The sequence below is a fragment of the Procambarus clarkii genome, chromosome 34 (assembly GCF_040958095.1).
Source record: "Procambarus clarkii isolate CNS0578487 chromosome 34, FALCON_Pclarkii_2.0, whole genome shotgun sequence".
Classification (NCBI taxonomy): Eukaryota; Metazoa; Arthropoda; class Malacostraca; order Decapoda; family Cambaridae; genus Procambarus; species Procambarus clarkii.
The window spans coordinates 38395784-38421776 of NC_091183.1; the positions used below are offsets into that span (position 1 = coordinate 38395784).

Here is a 25993-nt window from a genome sequence, read left to right on the forward strand (position 1 = left end):
TCCTTGAAGGTGGTTAATGAAACGGCTTGAAAGACGGGATGATAATATTATTTCCGTTTATATTTGACAGTCTCGATGGCACTTCAAGTTGAGGGTTCAGATCTCTAAGACCATCGTCACCAGCACTCACTCCATCAGACTTGTTAACGAGGTCCAGCTCTCCAAGCAGGTAAGATGCTCTCTCTCTCACACACATGTGACGTGTACATGTAAACACGGAGGCTGCCTCAGCTGACACGCATGACAACAAAAGCACGTGGTCCCTTGACCACGTGGTATCTATTTTAACCAGTTATAACTCCTCTTATTTTCTCTCCCCTGCCTGCCTGTCTCTCCCCCTTCTCTCAGCAGCCCTTCTTCCCTCCCTGTCACCTGTCTTCCTCGCCCTGCCTCCCTAGCAAGCTGTAATAAGTGGTCTTCCTCGTATCCCCCCAGATCGAGGACACGGAGGGCCCGGTGATGGTGATCGGGGCGGGGAAGACCTACCTGCTGCAGGAGGGCAGTCCCAAGAGGTCCCTGATGAAGCTCGTCATGCACACCGTCACGCAGAAGAAGGTAAACTGTTTACGTCACATGTTTGCAGCCAGTCGTATTTACACTTGTACTTGCTTTCATAATTTGTTAACATATTTAATGGGTGGATTAACCTTTGTTTACCCTTGAGCATAGCTCACCCATGTGGGTCTCAACCTCTTCTCTTCTCAATGTCTCTCGCCTTCCCTTCATGTGTGGGTCTCATCTGTAATTGTTTATCATTGTGTGTGTGTGTGTGTGTGTGTGTGTGTGTGTGTGTGTGTGTGTGTGTGTGTGTGTGTGTGTGTGTGTGTGTGTGTGTGTGTGTTCATTGTATTGGCTTCCACGTACCTTGCTTTACATGTGTTCGTATAATAATTTCCAGTTGCAAGCAGAGAGCGTCACCCAGAACTCCTGGGTGACAACAGCTCCCAGGAAAGGGAGGTTGTAAATCTGAACGTGGTTCGTGTGTGTGTGTTGAGTGAGACGTGACTTCGGTTCACTGTTTGTCCTTGGGGATGTTTTCCCTTAAGTGAACACCTTGTGTTTTTTATTTTGGTGTTGATTGTATTGACGGTACTGCCTCTAGGTCTGTGTCTGTGACAGGGCTAGAGAGAGAGTGATCTGTCACACATATATCAATATCGCATCATGTATGTTTGACACCATCTCTCGCAAATCTATCATGTCATTTATCACTCCAACTTTTAAATACATTATCACACCATCAATCATGTCATCTAACACACCGTATGGCTAGCTCTACATCCATATATCTAGTTCTCCATCTTCTTGTTTAGCCCTCAAATCAAACTTTCAATTTAAGTCTTCATGTCTTTAACTCCCGTCGATCTGTCTATCCGTCTGTTTATACCTCCATTTATATCTGTCCATATGTGCTTTTCACTTCAGCATTCTCTCTCTGAATTTCTGTCTCTCCCTCAGTCTCCCTCAGTGTTTCTCTCCATCCCTTTCATGAATAAAATTAAACTGTTGTTATTAATTTGCATGATGGTAAGACACCTTGGGTTTGTGTGTGGCGTCTTATTGATGTTTGTACTAACCTGACTCCCCTTTCATCCCCTCCTTACTCCCTGCCCCCCACGCCCTCCCCACCTCGTCTGCATCCCCTTCTCCCCCTCCCTGCTCCTCCATCCCACCTCTCGCCACTCCCCCTCCCTCCATCTCTAACCCCTCTCCCCCATACCCCCTATCCCTCCTACCACCTCTGTACCCTCATCACTCCTCTGCAAACCCCTTCCTCAATCCCCCCCCCCCCACTTCCCCTGTTCCCCCTCCAGGCTCGCGGGGAGGAGGAGGAGATCTACTGGCTGCGCCCCAAGCCCCCGCCTGGCGGGGAAGGGTCCTGGAGCAAGCGCAAGCACTCGCCTGGGGTCAAGCACAAGGTTACCTTCAACGACACGCCCTCCACCTCCAGGTATTGTTGGGGGGGGGAAGGAAGCTAGGGGGGTGGAGGGGGAGAGGTGGGGAAGGGTGGAGGGGTGAGGAGGGTAGGGGGGTGGAGGGAGATGGGTGGGGAGGGTGGAGGGACGGTATAGGTTAAGTAATAATTGTAAATAAGAAGCAATAAGATGCTTATCTTAGCATACTAAGAAGGTTAGGTGAGGTCGGTGTTTTTTATGAAGCTTTTCAAGGTAAACTAAAATATTCACAATCAATTAGTATGTCACATATGCACTTATTACATAAGCCAATATTGACTATAAGCAAGTGCGAGAACGGGTTGGAGGGAGGGTAGGGGGAGAGGGGTGGGGAGGGTAGGGTAGGCGGGGGTGAACTTCATGGGGCTTGGCATTGTAAATACTAATTAATTTCCATGTTATGACTCGTGAAACTGTTTCTTTACCCACTCTCATTACCTTGCACATGCTGGGTTGAGGTCAAGGAACCATTTCTGAAGTCAGTTGGGTACCTTGCCCAAGCCATCCACCCGTCTGTCCTAGTTTACTGCCTTCATCATTCATTTTACCAACCTTTCTCACTTCTGTAAATAATATATATATATATATATATATATATATATATATATATATATATATATATATATATATATATATATATATATATATATATATATATATATATAGCTATTTCGTAATAACTTAATGACTTAAGTTATTACGAAACGCATTCAAGTGTCGCGTCAGACTAGAAATAAAAATGAATTTTGGAGAATTGATTTTTCAATTACCATCAAAAGTGAAAAGAAACATAAGAAATATTGAGAAAATTCGTGTTAGAATTATTAATCTTACTTTTTCGGTCATATTTAATAATATATGTCTACAGGAAAGACTGCTACCAAAATATACTAATATATATATATATATATATATATATATATATATATATATATATATATATATATATATATATATATATATATATATATATATATATATATATGTGTGTATATATATATATTAGCATTGATGACCGATATGGCCATTGTTGGAGTCCTGAGGGCTCCCTCCTCACTGTTAGTCTGTCTCCTATCTTACTTGTCCTGTACATGAGCACGTTGAGGACTATTGTCATTTGTCCTGGATGGTCGAGATGTCACGGGGGAGCATCGGACGAGAGGCTTCACGCAAGACTTCTTGTTCGTCTTAAAGCTCCACTCCACTCTCATGAGTGTCTCTCTCCTCCTCTTCATTGCCTAACCACTTGGACTGGACTGTAGAGCGACGGTCTCGCTTCATGCAGGTCGGCGTTCAATCCCCCGACCGTCCAAGTGGTTAAGCACCATACCTCTCCCCCGTCCCATCCCAAATCCTTATCCTGATCACTTCCAAGTGCTATTTAGTTATCATGGCTTGGCGCTTTCCCCTCATAGTTTCCTTCCATTCCCCCTCTTCATCAGCCTTAACGTGTTATGGATCTGTGTTAGATTTGTTATTCACGACGCTCTTGTACTGAACCTATTTGTTCCATTTTGTTAGTTGTTATTGTACAAGTTATTCAGTAGCGTATGCTGTCAGCTGTGCCGCGTGGCACTGGGCCAGGATTCATTTACATGTTCATTTACGAAGCCTTGTGTGCTCTATATATATATCCAGACTGCTTTAGCGCTCTCTCTTCATAATTATCTTGCATTACGAAGCCTGTACATCTTTCTGCATCATAGCGGCCTTAGTTTGTACTAATTATACAGTTTACGAATGTTGAAATATACGACCCAAGGTTATTATTGTTATAGACAACCTCGTAGAGCTTTGGAGCTCGTAACCTTTTTAATGAATACTAACTAATCCGCCTTGACTGAGGAAAGATGTAGACTTCTTAAGTGAACACTTAAGGGCTTGATGAATCGTGACCCCTGGGATATAGTTTAGTGCCTCCTGGCTCTACTGTTTCCTTGGTGTTGTTATTCTCACTGTTGGGGACAGGAAGCCGGTTATTAGAAGCGTCCAGCTCACCCTCCCCAAGGCAACTACTGAATTTCCCCAGGTTTTATCCCACAATAGCTTACTAACTCTCAGGTATTTACTGCTAGCTGAACAAAGGCATCATGTGAAAGAAAACATGCCCAACCGTTTCTGTCCCACTGGGGAATTGAACTTGGGTCTCTCAGTTGTGAGCCGAGGACGTAGACCACTGTGCTACATATTCTTCTTTTCCAGTGTGATGAGGTGCAGTGCTCTCAAGTCTTGTGTTGTTACACCAGTCCTCTCAGCGTGGGTGAGCTCACCGAATTGTGCTTGCGGGGGTTGAGCTTCAGCTCCTTTGGTCCCGCCTCTCAACCGTCAATCAACTGGTGTACAGATTCCTGAGCCTATTGGGCTCTGTCATATCTACATTTGAAACTGTGTATGGAGTCAGCCTCCACCACATCACTGCCTAATGCATTCCATTTATTAACTACTGACCCAATAAAGTCGTATCTAATTTCTCTGTGGATCATTTTGGTACTCGGTTTCCACCTGTGCCACTTTCTGCAAGTACCAACCGTATTAAATAATCCGTCCTTATCTACCCTGTCTATTCACCTGAGAATTTTGTATCTGGTAATCATGTCTTCCCTAATTCTTTTGCCTTCCAGTGACGTGAGGATCAATTCACGTAGCCTTTCCTCGTAACTCATGCCTCTTCGTTCTGGAAATAGTTTAGTGGCATACCTTTGAACCTTCCTCAGCTACGCCTTATGCTTCACAAGATATGGACTCCATGCTGGGGCTGCATACTCCAGGATTGGTCTTACATATGTGGTATACAAGATTCTGAAAGATTCTTTACACAAATTTCTAAATGAAGTTCTGATGTTGCCCAGCCTCGCATATACCACTGATGATATTCTTTTTATGTGGGCTTCAGGAGACAGGTTAGGTGTGATCCTTCTCTCTGATGCATGGAGGACTACGACTCCCATTGTACCTTGTGTCTGGCTTCCTTCTTCCTCCACCTAGTTTCAGTACTTTACATTTACTTGAGTTGAACTTTAGTAGCCATTTGTTGGACCATTCCTTCAGTTTGTCTAGGTCATCTTGTAGCTTCTTGCTATCTTCTTCTGTTTTAATCATACTTGTAATTGTTGTATCATCAGTAAACATTGAGAGGAACGAGTCTATTCCCTCTGGGAGATCGCCTACGTATATAAAAAACGTGATAGGGCCAAGGACAGAACCCTGTGGGACTCCACTAGTGACATCTCGTCACTCTGAGACATCATCGTTTAGTGACTCGTTGTCTTCTCTTGTTTAGGTAATCCCTTATCCACTGGAGTACCTTCCCTTTTATTCCTTCTTGCGTCTCCAACTTATGCACAAGTCTCCTGTGGGGTTTTGTATCAAAGACTTTTGGGCAATTCAAAAATCTGCAGTCTGATAACCCTTCTTTTTCTTATCTAATTTTTGTCACCTGATCATAGAATAGAATTCATTAATCCTGTGAGGCAAGATTTGCCATCCCTGAACCTATACTGGTAATGTGTTACCAAGTTTTTCTGTCCAGATGTTCTACTACTTTTTTCTCGCAATCTTCTCCATCACCTTGCATGGTATGCAAGTTAGGGACACTAGCCTGTACAGTAGTTCAGTGCCTCCTGTCTGTCTCCCTTGTATATCGCGACTACATTAGCCGTCTTCAAATTCTTTGGCAATTCTCCTGTTACCAGTGACTTGTTATACACTTTTGAGAATGCTAGGCACAGAGTTTCTGCTGCTCCTTTTAGTATCCATGGTGAGGTTGTATCTGGGCCCTACAGCCTTGGCCTCATCCAATTAAAACACATACTTTCTTACCTCCCCACTGGTAATCTCAAATTCCGCCAGTGGAGTCTGGTTAGATATTCCCTCTCGTAGTTCAGGAACTTCTTGCTCTATTGTGAAGACCTCCTGGAATTTGTGGGTGCGTGCGCACACGCTTGCTAGTAATATCATGTAATATATAATCTAATATCAGCTGACCCTTGGTGATGAGCCACGCTTGTACTGAAAATCAAATACCCTTTTCAATGTGATCTATTAACGCACGATAATGAAATCACGTCCACCCTTTGTAGCGCGAACGACATGGAGATTTTTATTATTGGGCCCCAGTTCTAAACCGTTATACGGGAGGTCATATAATTATTATAGTGATCCGTACTACTCTGTATTTGCGAGTCCTGGCTAAGGTTGAACTAGCTAAAGGGAGCCGGTCGGCCGAGCGGACAGCACGCTGGACTTGTGATCCTGTGGTCCCGTGGTCGATCCCGAGCGCCGGCGAGAAACAATGGGCAGAATTTCTTTCACCCTATGCCCCTGTTACCTAGCAGTAAAATAGGTACCTGGGTGTTAGTCAGCTGTCACGGGCTGCTTCCTGGGGGTGGAAGCCTGGTCGAGGACCGGGCCGCGGGGACACTAAAAGCCCCAAAACCATCTCAAGATAACCTCAAGAAGCATCGTCCAAATTGTGTAAATGTATAAAAGAACGGTTAGAACCCCACCACGGTTGACCTGGAGTCCCACATTAACGGCGGCACTGGTTGCACGGTCTGGAAGTGGTGGTGGTGGTGGTGCCTGATGGAGCCAGGGCCATCACAGTGCCTAGCAACAACTTCAAGCAGAGTACTGGAGGACAACAGGCACCATCACCTCCGCTACAGGTGTGCCAATCAATAGTCAATTAAAGCCAAATGGTATAGGGGATAAATGTGCAGTTTGGCGCCAAATTATTCATCCTGGGTTAATGGACTGTTGAGACCGGACCATTAGACCATCGTTCAGGGTGCCTAGTCACCTTTAGTACCTCCAGGTATAGGAGGATTCGGACCACTGTACATTGGGGTTAAATAACAATTTGTGTTCAGAGTACTGGGTAGGTGAGCCGGAACATGGAACGGGTTCCACAGACCATGGAGCCAGATTCACGAAGCAGTTACGCCAGTACTTACGAACGTGTACATCTTTTTATCAATCTTTGGCGGCTTTGTTTACATTTATTAAACAGTTTACAAGCATGAAAACTTCCCAATCAACTGTTATTATTGTTATAAACAGCCTCCTGGTGCTCCGGAGCTCATTAACTGTCTAACAATTGTAAACAAAGCCGCCAATGATTGAAAAAAGATGTACCCGTTTGTAAGTACTTGTGTAACTGCTTCGTGAATCTGGTCCCTTGGTCTGTGGAACACGCAGCAAGAGCCCGCACCTGGTGTGTGGTGAGCGGAACGGTACAGTGAAGGAGAGAGAGATACGGTACAGGGACCTCGTGTGAGCGGTACATGAGCCAGGTACACAATACTGCAACAAAGCTTTTACAGAAAATGCACCGTATTAAAAACGATACCAAAATTAGTATAACTTTTCATTTCATAAAGATCGGTGTTTTGTCATGGAAAATGTTTAACATGTATATATTACCAGAAATTCATATTAATAACTAGTAAACAAATTAAATTTAGGTGGAAACGTAAAAGACTTTATAGTTCCTGCAACGTGATCCAGATAATAAATTAATATATAAAAAAATGACTATGAACACACTTGGCCAACATTTTCTTGCTAACAGATTATTTACAAATATCTCAACTGATTATAATGGGTGTGTGTGTGTGTGCTATTAGAAAGTAGTCATAAGAGAACCCCCCTTTATAAAAAGGGATAATATACATAGAGTATACATAGTATACTCATCTTTTACACATGATACAGCTGACACGACCCTCCTGCTCCACACCACAACTCTTCCGTCATTATATTTACATTTACAAATTACATTTACCATTTAGATTAGGAAATTATAACTTGTGTATCGCATATATAATACAGAGTTCAAGTGGGTTACGAAGTATTACTATGAATAATACTAATTATTATGTAATTTTATATTTGAAAGTACTACACATATTAGAAACTTAGTCATTCACTTGTATCATCAGAGACTCGAACTCGAGTCTCAAAAAGTACGACACTGCTGCTTTACCAACCGTGCCACAATATAATGCCATATAAAAAATATTGAAACGACAAATACACAAGATACATTAACTTGTGGTGCAAGTAATGTATTTGTCATACATCTGCATATAACACCACAATCGTGGAAAGTATTTGTAATTTATTGATATTATAAATATACAGTGAACGCGGACTGAAAAAGCCATTAGTTTTGTGTGATGGTATATGAGCTTCCTGTGTGATATATGAGTACCTCCAATATCATATATATTGGCCGCCCGCCACCACCCACCCCTCACTCACCTGTATACACAGATAGACATATTGGCATATATTGATAGATATATAGGCATATATTGATAGATATATAGACATATATATATCGATATATGAATGTATGAATTATATATTAAACTTGAATACATAAATGCAGTCATGCAGACAAAACTGAATCACTCGAGTACCATCCAATCAATGTTGGGGGTTTATCGAGGCCCATTTAGAGGACGCGCTGTTAAAACACTGCCAAGAAGTGGCACAGATTTAGATAATTTGTTTATAATAACTAATAATAGTAATAATTTGGCAGTCGCCGTGGCGAAGTGGTAATACACTCGCCTGGCGTTTCGCGAGCGCTTTGGCCTGGGTTCGTATCCTGGCCGGGGAGGATTTACTGGGCGTCAATCCTTAACTGTAGCCTCTGTTTACCCAACAGTAAAATGGATACCTGGTTGTTAAACGATTTGGTGGGTCGTATTCCGGGGAAAATTAGGATTAAGGACTTGCCCAAAATGCTATGCGTGCTATATATATACATACATATATATATATATATATACATATATACACACACACACACACACAAAATAAAATAAAATATAAAATGTCGTTCTCTGGCGAGTTAGTTAAATGTGGGTGGCAATATCCGTAGAGTTCGGTGCTGGCAATGACATTTTATAGTAGTTGTCGAGATGTTGGTGATTGAGTGAACATAATCGTGCTTACGAGTGGTTATGAAAGATGATGGTGGTGAGAAGTGATAGTGAGAAGTGACAGTGGGGGGAGGAATATGAGGGAGGATTAGATAAAAGAACTAGGAAGGTGACCGAGTGTGTGGGGTTGGGCGTGCTAAGGCGAAAGATAGTGAAAATGGTGACGTGTGTTGACATTTGTGATGATGGTGATCGTAATGTGTCCGTTAGTAGTGGTGGTGGTGGTGGTGGTGTAGATTGTGGTTGTGGTGGTTGATATTGTGGTAGGGGGTGGTTGCAGGCGGTATTGGTGGACACAATAGTCAGTCAGTGATCATTTAGAAAATAGAATGTTGGGGATTATGATGATGGTAGTACTAAGTGCAGTGATGGAGATGAGTGGTGGAAGATGTGTTGGAGATGGTGGTAGTGGTTGCTATTGATTTTGTGGGTGCTGGAGGCCCGGATTGAGGTGGACACCCACCCACACACACACACACACACACACACACACACACACACACACACACACACACACACACACACACACACACACACACACACACACACACACACTTGAAGGACTGTTATACCCTACAAAGGAATCTTTACACACCCTAGTGGTGGTCTTAAAAGGACTGCAAAAAGTAAATACAATCAAATGCATAGGTATGAGTATATGAATGTGACTGAGAATATCCAACTGTGAACAAAGGCGCCAGTTATTTTCACCGCCAATCCCCCAGGGGATGCGACCTTGCTGGGTCAGGTCCCCACGTGGGTCCAGCTTCCCATTCTCCTATGTCAGAGATAAAACATTCTAGATCATTCCTACAACAGTTAGTTTGTTACAGTAACATGGTGTGAAGGGAAGACATATATTTTAGCATCGGAAATGTAGAAAGACTTTGAGGAAGGGACGTAACCTAAACTATGCAGTGAAAAGTTCACAGTACCAGAGTACCATCAGTGGTACATTCACAGTACCAGAGTACCGTCAGTGGTACATTCACAGTACCAGAGTACCGTCAGTGGTACATTCACAGTACCAGAGTACCGTCAGTGGTATATTCACAGTACCAGAGTACCATCAGTGGTACATTCACAGTACCAGAGTACCGTCAGTGGTACATTCACAGTACCAGAGTACCGTCAGTGGTACATTCACAGTACCAGAGTACCGTCAGTGGTATATTCACAGTACCAGAGTACCGTCAGTGGTACATTCACAGTACCAGAGTACCGTCAGTGGTACATTTGACCAAAGGTACCTTCAGAGTCTTGCATACACCTTCACTTCAGTCCCAGCCCTGTGAGTGCATGGAACCCCTCGCTGAGAAAACTTAAGCCAAAGCTAGAAATGTCGTAAAGATATGCCACCCTGCTAATTCCAAGACTACGAGGTATAGCGAGTAATTAACGCAGCTTATTCAGAGTTACTCGGCTATTTTCTGATTAAAAGTTAAGGGGTTCTGGGAACTATCTCCACATAGTAAAAAGTGTAAACATTATCTACAGAAAATGGGACTTTGTTAAGCGTTGTGTGTATGATTGTGATAGAACAATATATATATATATATATATATATATATATATATATATATATATATATATATATATATATATATATATATATATATATATATGTCGTACCTAGTAGCCAGAACGCACTTCTCAGCCTACTATGCAAGGCCCGATTTGCCTAATAAGCCAAGTTTTCATGAATTAATGTTTTTTCGACTACCTAACCTACCTAACCTAACCTAACCTAACCTAACCTAACTTTTCCTACTACCTAACCCAACCTAACCTATAAAGATAGGTTAGGTAGGGTTGGTTAGGTTCGGTCATATATCTACGTTAATTTTAACTCCAATACAAAAAAATTGACCTCATACATAATGAAATGGGTAGCTTTATCATTTCATAAGAAAAAAATTAGAGAAAATATATTAAATCAGTAAAACTTGGCTTATTAGGCAAATCGGGCCTTGCATAGTAGGCTGAGAAGTGAGTTCTGGCTACTAGGTACGACATATATATATATAGGCTGGTGTGTTGATTACATTCTTCCAAGCAATTATCACAAAATTATGTAACTTAGGCTTGCATTTCGGGTTTACATTTGTATATACCAATCTCAGAGTCTACTCCTATGTCTTATTCCTTTTCTCAAGCTAGAATCCGCTTCCCTTTTATCTTCTACTGTTGAACAGGTCTTCTCACTCTTGTATACAAGTGTGTGTGTGTGGCAGACAAGGGTGACCTAGTACTAAGAGACGGGGTGTTGTGTGCCTGCAGGAAGCGAGACTCCGGGAGAGGTCAGTGCCCCGACGTGCTCCACAACCTCTCTGAGTCTGAGACGTCCGACAGCGACGGAGACTACGCTAGACTCCGCGACGTGTCCTTCCCCGGACCCACCCGGCGGCTTTCTCACAAGGTAGGTGTCCGGATCCACCCGGAAGCTCTCTCACAAGGTAGGTGTCTGGATCCACCCGGAAACTCTCGCAGCGTTGACCTCTCACGAGGTGGATTACTCCAAAATAGGTGTCCCAAGGTAAGTCTTGCAAGAAGGGTCCCCTCACAAGGTAGGTCTCATTGGGTGGTTCTCATAAAGTGCTCCTCACAAGATGAGTCTCACTAATGTCTTTCTTTTCTGTCCTTAATTAATCTAATTATCGGTCAATTAAGGCAATTATCTTCAACGCTCTCAACGTAATTATGCCATTAATAGTTGCAAAACCTGAAGGGGTCGTTTGTGATCTTGTTCACAGATAGCAGTTACAAATTACGAGTTTACCTGTTATCGTACCTGAAGAGAGTTGACTCTTATACCCGGAAGGGGTTGACTGTGCTACACCTGGAGAGAGTTAACCATAAGATCGTTCCAGAAGGGACTTACCCGTGTCACACACACACATGGTAAAGCCACATCTGTGTGGACATACAACTGTGGCAATTCTGTCAACATCAGAAATTCACCAACATGAAAATATTACAGAAACGCCACCAAATGTGAGAGCGAGGTGTATGCGACCAAACATGACATCCACGAATACTAGTACACCTAAATGCTACTGCCACCAGGTACCGTACCTGGGGGGGGCAGGTACTAGTTACCTTCCCCCCCCCCCCCAGGTAACTAGTACCTGCTAGAGGACATTTCTAGTGTTGACATACCGGGAGAAACTTGTGTGTATTAGCCAACCTGGATAGGTTATTGAGGAAAAGGGGGCGCTCTCTTCTAAAAGAAAATTAATAAAAACAGCCTTACACTCACCTCTTGCATATTATAGACGACGAAAACTTGGTGGATAGGGAGGAATTTGGCAGAGATTAGGGTAAGGGAACGGAAAGATGAATGAGTATTAGGCAGCAGGAGAAAGGATTTGGGGAGATTAAGGTAGAGAGAGAGGGCAAGAATGGTATTAGAGAGGTAACTATAAAAGTCAGAGACTTGTAAGGTAAATTTGTTGAGGTTATGTGAGATGAAGGTAAGGTGGGAGAGAGGTGAAGCGGGCAGAAGGGGAGAGTAGAGAGGCAAGAACAATGACATTGAGGTAGGACAAGGGAGAGTAACGGACAGGGGGGGGGGGAAGGGAAGCAGGGTGAGAGTGAACGTAGGGAGGGAGGATGTAGGAAGGGAAATGTGTATACACACACACACACACACACACACACACACACACACACACACACACACACACACACACACACACACACACACACACACACACACACACACTCGCTCACTCACAACCATTCTTGTGTAGAAACTTTAAAGACTAAAAAACCAGAGAGAGATAGTGATGATACATAATATCATACAAAGTATGAAAGGTGAAAAAATAATGTAATTCTGTAAAATACAGTAGACTGAATTAGGTAGATAGAAAAAACGAAGAGCTGAAAAAATAAAACTAAAGGGGAAGGGGAGAGAGAGAGAGAACACTAACAACAGGAAGATGAGAGAGAGGGGGAAGAGAGCAACAACTAAGGAGAGGAGTACCAGGATTGGAACACAAGGAGAGCCAACACAATATTACAAAGCCAGCCAGTTTCTCGACCAAATAAAGTCACATAAAGCGAATAAGTTTTTATATTGGACTGAGAGCGTGGAGTTTAATGTTGACTGTACCAGCTGAGCTGCGCCGTTGGTTGTGTGCTTCAACCACTCACGTGTTATATAATGTGCTCGTCAAAGGTTAAGTACTGATTTATTGGTTTGAAATGGAGACATGATGTTGGCAGTCAATGGCAGCACTCTTGATAACCTGTGTTTCGTCCCAAGCTTGCGGGTAAGTTCTTTCTTATTTGTTTTAATAACATCTTCAAAACTGAATGAGGGGTTGGGTGTGACTTGCTTAGGTGTCCATACCCAGGTGGCAACACTGCTGGGTACAGGAGCTGTCCATACCCAGGTGGCAACACTACTGGGTACAGGAGCTGCCCATACCCAGGTGGCAACACTGCTGGGTACAGGAGCTGTCCATACCCAGGTGGCAACACTACTGGGTACAGGAGCTGTCCATACCCAGGTGGCAACACTGCTGGGTACAGGAGCTGTCCATACCCAGGTGGCAACACTGCTGGGTACAGGAGCTGTCCATACCCAGGTGGCACCACCACCGGGTACAGGAGCTGTATCGTGGCACCTGCTTGTTTGAGAGACAGCATTCATTGTGTACCTGGCGTGTTTTATAACTACATCCTGTATATTGGTGAGAGAGATGAACATTGTGTACGTTTGACATCTGTCTGACACCTGTTACAGGCTTGTAAGAACATTTCAAACAACTGTCAGACCGCTACTTTCATTTCTGACATATCCACGACCTTCTTTTAGGCTCCGTAGAGGCGTAGCGTAGCGTAGAGGTTTTAACACAAGACTGTTGGTTGGTACTGGCGTATATGTGTAGATGACACACACTCGTTGATGCACACGATAAATACGTACACAGATGTGTGTACGTCCCATGCCTTTAACTCGCTTGTATACATACGCTTTATAACGCCTTGACACCCCCCTCACTCACGCCCACACACCCATCGCCAGCCACGGCCGTAGTGACCCCTGCCTTCCCTAACAGGAAGAACAGACGGAGGAGCCTGCTGTGAGCGTCGCAGAAGGCAGCCTCCCTGAAACAGAGTGTGTGTCTGTGGGTGGAGACTTTCCAGCCCCGCCCCCAGAGCTTACTGACCCCGCAAACTTCCCGCCCCCACCCTCAACACCGCCCGTAAGTAACGCCCACAGCCACGCCCATCAGCTCTCCCCTGACAGTAGGTCGTGTGGTAGATGTTGCCAGGGGGTCGTTATTCACCCTGGTACAGTTAAGTGTTTAAACTTCTCTACATATGTCTTAATTATCTCGTATCTTATCATGTTATAATGAACTTCTCTGTTGTGTATTGTGGCAAGTTAAAGGTCTTTATGTGTGTGTCTGGTTATACACTTTATTGTTGTAAATGTGTCGCTTTAGTGGGTGGTTACTGCTGTGTCACCTCTCTGTATTTGTTTTAGTTATAGCACTCTAGAAAATATAGTGCGCACCGTTAACACATTTCTAGCAGTTTCACTGTGTGTGTGTGTGTGTGTGTGTGTGTGTGTGTGTGTGTGTGTGTGTGTGTGTGTGTGGGTGTGTGTGTGTGTGTGTGTGTGTGTGTGTGTGTGTGTGGGGTGTGTGTGTGTGTGTGTGTGTGTGTGTGTGTGTGTGTGTGTGGGTGTGTGTGTGTGTGTGTGTGTGTGTGTGTGTGTGTGTGTGTGTGTGTGTGTGTGTGTGTGTGTGTGTGTGTGTGTGTGTGTGTGATGTTGAGTGTGTAAACTTCATCAATGTTAAAGATTATCAATGTGCGTATCTCTTTTTGTTTTGTGTTTGTTTCACTTTATACTTGTTTACTGGACTTCAAATGTGCATGTTTCCCGCCATTGGTGTATTGCAACACATTGTCGGAAGTACTGTGTTGGATATGTATGGCTTTATATATCTACGGTGACCAGCTCACATTCCGGTGAGCACAGCAACACAGGTCAACATTATGAGCTACTCTACACCTCAGAGGTTGGAGTCGCCACACCAGCCACAGAGGAAGTAACGTCACTTTACTGTAAATCATGGAAACTTCGTGCTTTAAATCACCGAGAGGTTACCTGTGAACTACTGTAGGTTGTATCCTAATCACGAGGGATATGCCTGCAAATCCCTGGAGTTTGTTCACAAATTTCCTGTAAATCACGTTGGTAATATCTATAAAATACCTTGTACAACTTATGTATTAATATGTATACCTTAGTGGGCCAGGATATTTTTGGTTTTACTTCAGTGGGTTTTTCCCCCCATGAAGTAAATCCCCTTACTAAATTTTGGAAAACTTTGACCCACGTGACTAAAGCTTTTACCCCTCCTACAGTTCTGAAACGTCTTTTCCTTGAACACTTATTTTCACATTCTCTCTGTTCTCGTCTTCACCGATGGGTCTAAGTCTGCAGACGGTGTTGGCTACTCTGTTGTTTTTCCTGACCACACTTATATGCGTCACCTGCCTCAGGAGACTAGCATCTTCACGGCAAAACTTTATGCTATTCTCTATGCTCTTCGTCAACTGCTTTCCTCGCTGTCAATCTTCCTTTGTGGTGGTAGTTGACTCTCGCAGCGCCAACATGGCTCTGGAGTCCTTTAATCGAGTCCATCAGGTGGTCGTCGAGATTCAACATTGGCTGTTATCTCCAGTAGATTTAAGAGAGTTGAGTTTTGCTGGGTTCCCAGCCATATTGGTGTCTCTTTTAAATGAGCGTGCGGACGCTGCCGCTAGGGAAGCTATCCGCACTTGTCCCATCTCCCGTAAGGGTATTCCTTATTCTGACTTTTTACCCAGTTATTCATTCCTCCATCCTTACCCGTTGGCAGGGTCGTTGGTCTTCTGTTACTGATAACAAACTGCGGGCTCTTAAGAGTAGTGTGTCCCCGTGGCCTTCCTCCTACCACCGTTCCCACCGTTGATGGGAAACAGCTCTGGCTAGGTTACGTATTGACCATACACGCTTAACTCACGAACACTTGATGGAGCGTCGCCCGGCTCCTTATTGTCCCTCTTAGTCATGCATATCCTTGTTGAATGTCCTGACTTCCAGGACGAGCGTGTCTTGCTTCCCGACCGTCCCTCGCGGTCACTTGTCCCTCGATAGAATTCTTGGTGAATAGGATACCTTCGATATCGTTCGCCTTATGCGTTTCTGTTCTCGTATTGGCATCGTTAGTGATATTTAGCGCCCTGTGATTGTCCCGCACATTTGATGGTGCTACATAGCCTTCCCGGCTTGGTGCCTTCTTTTGATAATTAATTACTTCAGTGGGATTTGGAAGAAACTTTGGTTTTCGCGAACCCTCGAACTTGCAAGGCAATTGGCAGAACCCACTTTAGTTAATCATACATCTCCAGGGTGTGTGTAGACACCCTGGACTACCAAATACAACCTAACCCATCCCAATCCTTCTACCATACGGCCTCAAATCATGATAATATTCCCGAGAAGCTCCAAGAGTCTGCTGATGTACCATAAATCCATTCCCGAATCCCGATTCGTCCTCCCTCACTATCTTATTGCATTGATTCACATGAAAGGAAATGTCCTTCCTCCCCCCCCCTCCCCTCACAAGGGCCCCCCTGGATGGTGGTCCTAATCACTGTACATCTGTGTAGAGTAATCCACTTGGGCCACGACCAGCTTGCGTCGTTATGGGGGATTAATCACGAGCGGCTTACGCTGTTACGGAGATTAATCTTAAAATTCCCTTTGTAATATGTCTCTTTGTCGAGAATGTGTCTCTCTTTATGTATCAATATATAGATTTTTTTTGTATATTCCATTTATATGCGGAAAAACACACTGAAAACTAAGAGTTTGCTGAACGCGTTTTCGGCCGAAGTCTTATTTTTCAATGTAATTTTTCCGCATATTTGGATCAGTGTTTTCGTGATCGTCATTACATACCTTGTATTTATATATACAGTAATTGATTGTGTCGGGGAAGAGCAGCCAGTGTGTGTGTGTACTCACCAATTTGTGCTGCTGGGGATTGAGCTCTGGCTCTTTGGTCCCGCCTCTCAACTGTCAATCAACTGTACAGGTTCCTGAACTGTGTGTGTGTGAGGCTTATATCGAGGGCCCCCCCCCCCCTCCCCAGGATGCGACCCCGCAACAAGCTGACTAACTCCTGGGTACCTGTATATACCGCTAGGTGAACAGGTGCAGTAGATGATAGGAAACGCGCCCAACTTGTTTCCCGCCCGGGATTCGAACCCGGAATTTCCGGTTGAGAGTCGAGAACGAACCCAACTGTACTACCAAGACTAATGTATATGCAAACGATTCAGTGTGAAGGGGAAAGTGCCAAGCCATCACGACTATATAACACTTGGAAGGGGTCAGGATAAGGATTTGGGATGGTAGGGAAAGGGGTAGGAATGGGGCCCAACCACTTGTGGACGGTCGGGGATTGAACGCCGACCTGCAAGAAGCGAGACCGTCGCTCTACCGTCTAGCCCAAGTGGTTGGATACATGTCAGTGTGAATGAAACAGTCAAAATTGGACAGATGAAGCAGGAAAGTTGTTCATGGCTTTCTAAGACCAGTTTCTCAGGTTTGGTCAGGATTCTTCAAGCATTCACTTACGAAACCTGTACATCTTTCCTCGATTATTTCAATTGTGTTTACATTTATTAACAGTTTGAGCCGGGAAGGACTACGAGGTTGTTTGTAACAATAATAACCTTGGGTTGTGACGTTTCAAAACTCTCAGTTTGATCATTGTAAACAAAGCCGCCATGATTGCTGAAAGATGAACAGGTTTCGTCAATGGATACGTCAGTGCCTGATGAGTCCTGGCCCACTTTATTATGGAGCCGCCCGATACAACTAAATATTAAACTAAAGCATTAGTGATATGAGAAGTAAACAAACATGTACGATCCGGAGCAGCATCCGAGACACCAAGAGGCTTCGACTCCTAGTCTCCCCTAGTCTCAGAATTATACTGTAAAGAAGGGAAATATGAGGCAGGGAATATGTAATAGACGCGCGTGCGTGTGTGTGTATGTGTGTGTGTGCGTGTGTGTGTGTGTGTGTTGGATCCGTCGGCTCTCAGGTATTCAATCCTCCTCTCGCACGCACACAAAAAGCCCCGTGCTTTTAAAAGCATTCAAAGCATATGCTGGAAAAAAGAGTGAAGCTGCATCTCCGAACATTCAACTGTGAACGAATATTTCCAGGAAAGGCCACTCGTGTTGCCTTTGAGCGAAAACCTTTGCATAATGTATACAAAGGAAGTGGCAACACGAGACATGATTTACACATTCATAAATGATGAATGAAACATAAGCATAACTATTTTGCGGATTAATACAGTGAAAAGTATACATAATGCTTGACTGGGACCACGATGGGGGGAGGGTCTTAGGAGGCTGGGACCACAGGGGGTCCTGAGGAGGCTGGGACCAACTGCTAGGGGCTGGTCGCAGCTGGGATTCTTTCATGGCTGGGGTTGGTGATGGCCGGGACCATCCCCCTGGGACCAACTGCTGGGATGGCCGGAACCATCCCCCTGGGACCAACAGAATGTGTTGTACACAAATTGCTGCGATATATTCTGATGACGGGGACGTATTTAATTAATTTCAATGTTTGTGTTAATTTAAGTAATGTCTTCATACGTGTTTATGATGCAACGCCCCAGCTGTTGTCGCTATAATTATTCCCACCTTATTATAGAGAATAACTATACTCGACTAGTTGTATACTCGTATACAACTATACTCACTATGTTCTGAGGTTGGAAGAAAACGTGCTCAGATTGGGGACTTGTTTATTTTATAATGGTAAATAATAAATTAATAAATAATAAATTAATATATAATACATTAATAAACAATAACTATGCTCGCCTAGTTGTATACTCGTATACAACTATACTCACGATATATACACACACACACGTATATATATATATATACATATAAAAATACATACTGTATATGACTTGCTACATCGCTAGTATGTCACTGTTCCACAGACGAATTGGCATGGATTTTATTTTGGAAAATAAATGTTTGGGATATAAGGCACATTTCCTATCACCTAATGCATCTGTTCACCTAGCAGTAAGCAGGTACCCAGGACCGTTTATATACCAAAAATTTTAGGAACGATAACTTGTATAAAGTTGATTATTTTACTACTCACGAGGTCATGTATTTTCTGGTGGGTTGTGATCCCTGGGTTCCGTGTACAAGTCTTTCTGACTCTTCAAAAATTAATGAGTGGCGAGTATCCTGATTTGGAAATAGTTTGTCAACTATGGAAGTGTGTGGTGGGGGGGGGGGCAGGTGTTTTCAGCATTAGTAAATATGGCCGCGAGTTTAAAATGGTTGGATAAAGCACTTGTCTGGACCATCTATAAGGGAAATATGAGGCAGGGAATATGTAATAGACGCGCGTGCGTGTGTGTGTGTGTGTGTGTGTGTGTGTGTGTGTGTGTGTGTGTGTGTGTGTGTGTAAATTTATTTCGTAAATGATATATATAGAAGATAAGTTGACAAAGGTCTCTGACACAGTTTTTAGTTACATGGCTCAGACCACTCGGGTGCCCCGGACCCATGTGGTCTAGTCCAGACCTTCCAGGGCACAAGAAATGAGCAAGTGAATGTGAAGAAAATCAATAAGTTGGCCCTGCCCCCTCCCCTTTAGTGGGGGCTGAGAGGTACTGGAGGCTGGGAGGAGGCCGAGAGGTATGGGAAATTTGGCTAGGAGTGCAGCTGAGAAGTATAGTTGAGGGCTAGGAGAGGTGCTGAGAGCCATAGGTGAGGGCTGGGAGGTTGGGGCCGGGAGGTGGAGGCTGAGAGTTAGGGAAGGTCGGGGCTGGCTCTGGCACTTCCTCTTTAGGACCCACCAAGGAACGGAGACCAGTCATTGTATTGTTGGTTCAGAAAACGAGAGGTAGCCTTACCCTTAAGTAATTGTCAAATGGGATAGGTTCTAACCTATCCCGCCTGAAACACTATGGGTATTAGTGGCTTTAGGTATTATATGCTACATAACAATATATATATATATATATATATATATATATATATATATATATATATATATATATATATATATATATATATATATATATATATATATATATATGTCGTACCTAGTAGCCAGAACTCACTTCTCAGCCTACTATTCAAGGCCCGATTTGCCTAATAAGCCAAGTTTTCCTGAATTAATATATTTACTATAATTTTTTTCTTATGAAATGATAAAGCAACCCTTTTCTCTATGTATGAGGTCAATTTTTTTTTATTGGAGTAAAAATTAACGTAGATATATGACCGAACCTAACCAACCCTACCTAACCTAACCTAACCTATATTTATAGGTAAGGTTAGGTTAGGTAGCCAAAAAAAGCTAGGTTAGGTTAGGTTAGGTAGGTTAGGTAGACGAAAAAACATTAATTCATGAAAACTTGGCTTATTAGGCAAATCGGGCCTTGAATAGTAGGCTGAGAAGTGCGTTCTGGCTATTAGGTACGACATATATATATATATATATATATATATATATATATATATATATATATATATATATATATATATATATATATTATATATATATATTGAGCTCTATATATAAATCCAACATTGTAACTCTTCATCTATGTACTTTTACCGTAATAAAAATTTGAATTTGAATTTGAAACAGCCATGGAAATACAGTATATGAAAATGTATTCTTTTGCTAGTCTTAGTTGAGGACCTTAGCTTTTCTGGCAAAGGGATCAAATTCTTCCACCATCGTAAGAAGATTCTCTACCTCTCTGCTCGTCTTCAAAAGGAATCGAAAACATTTTAATTATTTTTAAGAATTCTCATCTGTCTATTGGTTTCCAAATGAGGGGGGGGAAGGGGAGGAATTTTATCTCGACTCGACGTGACCAAAAAATTGGAACTTTTCCTCTTGGTTTTCATCAATATTTTCTGTGCTCTGGGAGCATGTGATGTTCTCCATATTAATGGTCCCAGGGGAAACTGTACGAAACAATGGTAATACTTGTTATTACTCTGCTCTTATTACTGTGATTCTCTTGTTATTTGAGACTCTTGTTAGTGATTTTCCTATTAAATATAAATATAAATGTAAATGTGTTTATTCAGGTAAGGTACATACATACAAGTGATGTTACATTAATGGATCAATATATAGATAGAGCTAGTACATACAATGCCTAAAGCCACTATTACGCAATGCGTTTCGGGCAGGAAAAACATTAATATCTAGAACTTAATACTAATTGAGCATAAAGAATAAAATGTGTTGAGAACAAATACAAATAAAGATAAAAAAAAGGGGGGAACATGACTGAAAAGCAGCACAAATACAATAGGTTGACAAACAGTGTTCATTAAAAAAAAAATAACAGACATGGGTTGACAATAGAGGGGTAAGGTAGGTTACAGGGAATTTATTAGGTAGTGTTTAGTTTTTATCTTAAACTGGTTGAGAGAGGTACAGTCTTTAACATGGTTGGGAAGGTCATTCCACATTCTGGGTCCCTTGATTTGTAGAGCATTTCTAGTTTGATTAACAGTCTTACCTGGGACGCGGTCGGGTCAAGATACCTGCTCCGCACCTTCCCCCCCCCTCCCCCCATGCTGGGTACTGAGATGGAGACTCAGTCACCAGAAGACATGGCTACTTCTCACGGCGTTATTAACATGGACTCTGAAAGCAGCCAGTCAGACGAGGAGGGCGTGTTTCAAGAAGTTCTGACAAGGAATAAGAAGAAACGAAGAAGACAGGAGGCAAGGCGTAGTGTGGACAGTAATACACTTAACGGAAACGATAAAAGAATGAAGAACGACGCCGAGACTGATGCAGACAAACGGACGGAACGATGTCAGGAAGGTGAGGATCAGCGGAGATGGAGGCTTCTCTTCCCTGCCTCATGCACGCTGGCCTATCATCAGAAGCTGCTGTGGACCGTCAAACTCGGAAGAGAACACCGCAAGTTCGAGCCCCTGCTGAAGGAAGGTGTAAACAGACCTTACTTAACGGTAGGTTCTATGGAGGCAGTGGAGTATCTTACCCAGCAAGGATACGATGGAATTCTTATGGAAATACCGGAGGGGAACGAGAAGCTGACGAAGGTAATTATCTATAAATACCCTCAGATTCTGGACCCCGAGTTTATACTCGACGACCAACGATTTGTGTGGGCCAAGCGTCACCTTATTAAAGGTGAAGCTAGGAGTCAGGTGGTGGCTCTAGTGAGAGGTGACGTACCCGAAAAAGTGTTCATCACCGGGGCTGGCTACAGGCATGTAGCAAAGTATGTGGAAGAGCCCATAATATGCCTGAAATGCTGCAGATGGGGGCATAAATCCTGGAGATGTCAAAATGATCCACGATGTCGTTTCTGCGGAAAGTCTCACCTCTCTACTGTGTGTAGAAACAGACTGAATCTGGGTGAGAAAATAGTTCCCAGATGCTGCAACTGTGGAGGTGTTCACAATGCGAGCTCGGCTGTGTGTAGCAAGAGGCCGAGTATGGCTGTTCTCCGGCCGGTGAATGTTACAGAGCAAGCAAGAGCTCTTACCCAGACACCGGGAGCACAGCAAAACAGTCTGCCCCAAACAGTGCCAGTGAACCGGACGAATGCGTGGGTAAAGGAGTCACCTTTACTTAGGCAGGCTCCAGCAACAAGCAGCCACGCCACCACTCAGGACTCCGGCAGTGACAGTGTAACGGTGAGTGAAGTGGCTACTGTGGCTCAGAGAGAGGGTCATAATAATATGGTCAAGGAAGTGTGGGCTGAACTTAAAAAAGTTGGTGAGTTCCTCCAAAATCTGGGGCAGAGAATCGAGTCCATCGAGGCTAAATTAAACGTTCAGGAGGTCAAGGAAAATCACAAAACGGTGAAGGATAATCAGGATATAGTGGTTGAGGACAAAGATGAAATATTGAGTGATGAAATGAAGGAAAGTGAAGTGTGTGTGAATGATGGTAGTCGTAGTGAAAGGAAGAACCCTATAATTACACATAAAATGAAGGAATCATTTGGGCCAATAATGGACATCTCAGGGCTGAAAAAATCTCTTGAGAATCGCAATGTCGCTTTTACTGGTGAACTTGGGAGGAGGTGGGAGATGTTATACAAGGTATGGCTATCATTTAGTGAACTTATTGGGGATGACTTAGGCAATGAATTGATTAATAATGGATCACCCTAGACTGAAAGTGTTGTCATGGAATGTTAATGGTTTGAGAAACAGGGTTACAGATGTTCATTGTTATGTGATGGGAAATGATATTGATGTTGTAGCTCTCCAGGAGACAGGGGATAGGAATGAAGGATTATTGAAATTAAATGGCTATAAAGGGTTTCACCTCTTCGCTGCAAATAACATCAGAGGCACGTCGATTTATGTTAAGAACTCCATACCAGCAGAGTTAGTAGAACCGCCATCAAAAACGCAAGGTATAGAGAGTGTTTGTGTTAAATTATCATTAAGGGAAGGGGAATTTATTGTAGTTAATTTGTATGTATCCAGGAACTGCTTCGACGCTAACTATTTACCTGACTGCATTTATACTAATCCTTCACTGGTCATTGGGGACCTTAATGCTCGGCACACAAGCCTTGGGACAGTGGGTAGTATTAATGCTAATGGGGTCAAGTGGTTACAGTTTCTACAAGATCATCCAGATACCTGTCTATTGGGAAACAATGAACCAACTCACATCAGGGGAGGACGGCTTGACTATGCCTGCGTTTTAAACTCTCAGGGGATTATGGGGGAGGCTCGGGTTGTTCGGGAACTACTTAGTGACCACTTTGCCTTGAACGTTGAATTACCACTGGGGAAAAAACAAGTCCACTTTCAAAGGAAAAGGCTAAATATTAAGAAAGATATGAAAAATTATTTTATTCAAAATATGGGAGATTGGTATCAACATTACACGCCGCTCTGCGTTGATAGTTTTTACGAGGACATGGTCGTGAACATAGAGAAATTAGTACAGAGGGAAAATAACGGGGGCAGGGGAAGCAAGACGCACGGACCTAAGAAATTTAAATATTCCAATGATCAGCAAGTCAAGGGATGGGAGAGAATGCTACGGGGTGCGCATAAAGCATGGTTAAAAAATGGAAGGAGGGATGAAGAGAAAAATACAATGTTGGAAGTGGCTAGGGAATGCAGTCAGGTGAGGAAGGAGGCGCGGGACAGATACTGGCAAGACTTTGCTCAGGCCATTGGTAATACTAAGAACCTTAAAGACATATGGAGAGCAGTAAATAAAGTCAGGGGTTGTAAGACTAAATTCATTGCTCACTCAGATCCAGGGAAAGTTGCTAATGAGTTAGTAGATAAATGGGCAAGTGCTGCTGGTATGGAGTCCTTACCTGCAGACACGAGAGTCACCATTGAGTCATGGGAAAATATTAGAAATGGAGTAACTTTATGTGCCTTAAATACAAGATCTATAGCATGCACTGAGATAACCCACGATGAGCTACTGGATGCTATAAAAAGTGGCAGCTCCACTGCTCCGGGAAAAGATGGAGTAACGTATGACATACTTAATTATTTAGCCGGTATGAAACCTAATCCCTTACTTGATTTGTTTAATATGAGTTATAGAGAGGGAAAGTTACCAAGAAAATGGAAAGAGGCTGTCATCATTCCTATCCCTAAGTCAAACGGAGGCTACAGACCTGTCTCCTTAATATCCTGCTTTTGTAAAATGATGGAAAGGATTTTGTTAAATAGGCTACTCTACCTTGTAGGTGATAACATGTCCAATAATCTCTTTGGTTTTATCAAAGGCAAAAGTACTGCGGATTGTCTCTTAAAGTGTTTGTCTAATGTGGATGACAATTGTAGAGTTTTTGTTGATCTACAAGGAGCGTTTGATAAAGCCAATGGGGAAGTAATCTTATACGAATTAGCCAATCTGGGAATAACAGGGAGATTGCTACACTGGATAAGGGATTACCTGCAAGGCAGAAAAGGTCAGGTGTATTACCAGGGATACATGTCTGAGGAACGGAGGTTTCAGTTAGGTACCCCACAAGGGGGAGTATTAAGTCCCACCTTATTCAATGTATTAATGAACAGATTAGCATCAGAGATGTATCCTCCAGGGGTCACGACGATCATATATGCTGATGACATTCTTATACAAGGCACTTCTGGGAACAAAATTCAAGATGCTCTTAACATACTTGGTACAACCTGTCACAAGTTAGGCTTAGTTATAAATGCAGATAAAACCAAATACGAGTATAGGAAACGAAGAAATATAACACTTACTCTAAATGGTGTGGAACTGAGCCGTGTACAGAAGTACAAGTATCTGGGCATGTATGTTGGATACACATGTGAGAGTAAAAATGCTGAAATAAATCATATCAGCACCTTATGTAAAGCCCGTCTGCATCCTCTAAAAGCACTGGCTTTTTCTGGTAAAGGTGTTGGGGTACCTATCTTGCGGATGTTATACATAAGCACTGTTCGATCCCTGATAGACTACGCAGCACCCGTATTGTCTTACACAGGCCAAGGCAGAATTCAAAAAATAGAGCTGATACAGAACGAGGCTATGAGGATTATTCTTGGATGTCAAAGAAATGCAATGATTGAAATAATGAGAATGGAATTAAATTTACAGAGTGTGTGTGATAGAGTCCGTGACATTAACACTAGAGTATCTATTCGTTTCATGCGGAGAAAAGGAGGGGATAAGCTGTTTGAGAGCGTTCAGACCTGCTTGAGTGACGTACACACTTCCAGGAAACTGAGGGAGACTCGCTATACGAGAGGATTAGCTCATGACCTCAGGGAATACGACGTACTTGACTGCTGTAAACCCTCTCGAAAGTGTAATATGTCTGCTCCCTGGAAAGTACAGAAAATAGACGTCGAAATTGTACCCCTCAAGGTGAAAAAGATTCATCATGAACCGGGACAATTACGGTGTTTGTATGGAAGCATGATATCTCGGTTACCAAGAGGCAACAGTTTACATGTATATTGCGACGGGTCGGTGGCGGAGGATGGCAGGGC

At 43.1% G+C, this 25993-nt stretch overlaps 1 protein-coding gene across 7 annotated transcripts in view; it reads left to right on the plus strand.

Moving 5' to 3' along the window:
- Window positions 1–25993, plus strand: part of LOC123762065 (protein tincar) — a 234150-nt gene that overhangs the window by 194433 nt on the left and 13724 nt on the right. For 5 of the 7 annotated variants that reach the window (XR_011230305.1, XR_011230306.1, XM_069335863.1 and 2 more), the window contains exons 9-13: window positions 71–169; window positions 436–555; window positions 1815–1951; window positions 11186–11324; window positions 13975–14121. Coding sequence is in view for 3 of the 7 variants with exons in the window: in XM_069335863.1 (XP_069191964.1) it covers window positions 71–169; window positions 436–555; window positions 1815–1951; window positions 11186–11324; window positions 13975–14121 (642 nt within the window). In the remaining 4 variants the exon portion in view is untranslated. The remainder of the gene's footprint in view (window positions 1–70; window positions 170–435; window positions 556–1814; window positions 1952–11185; window positions 11325–13974; window positions 14122–25993) is intronic. The other 2 variants (XR_011230307.1, XR_011230308.1) reach the window with 1 other exon arrangement.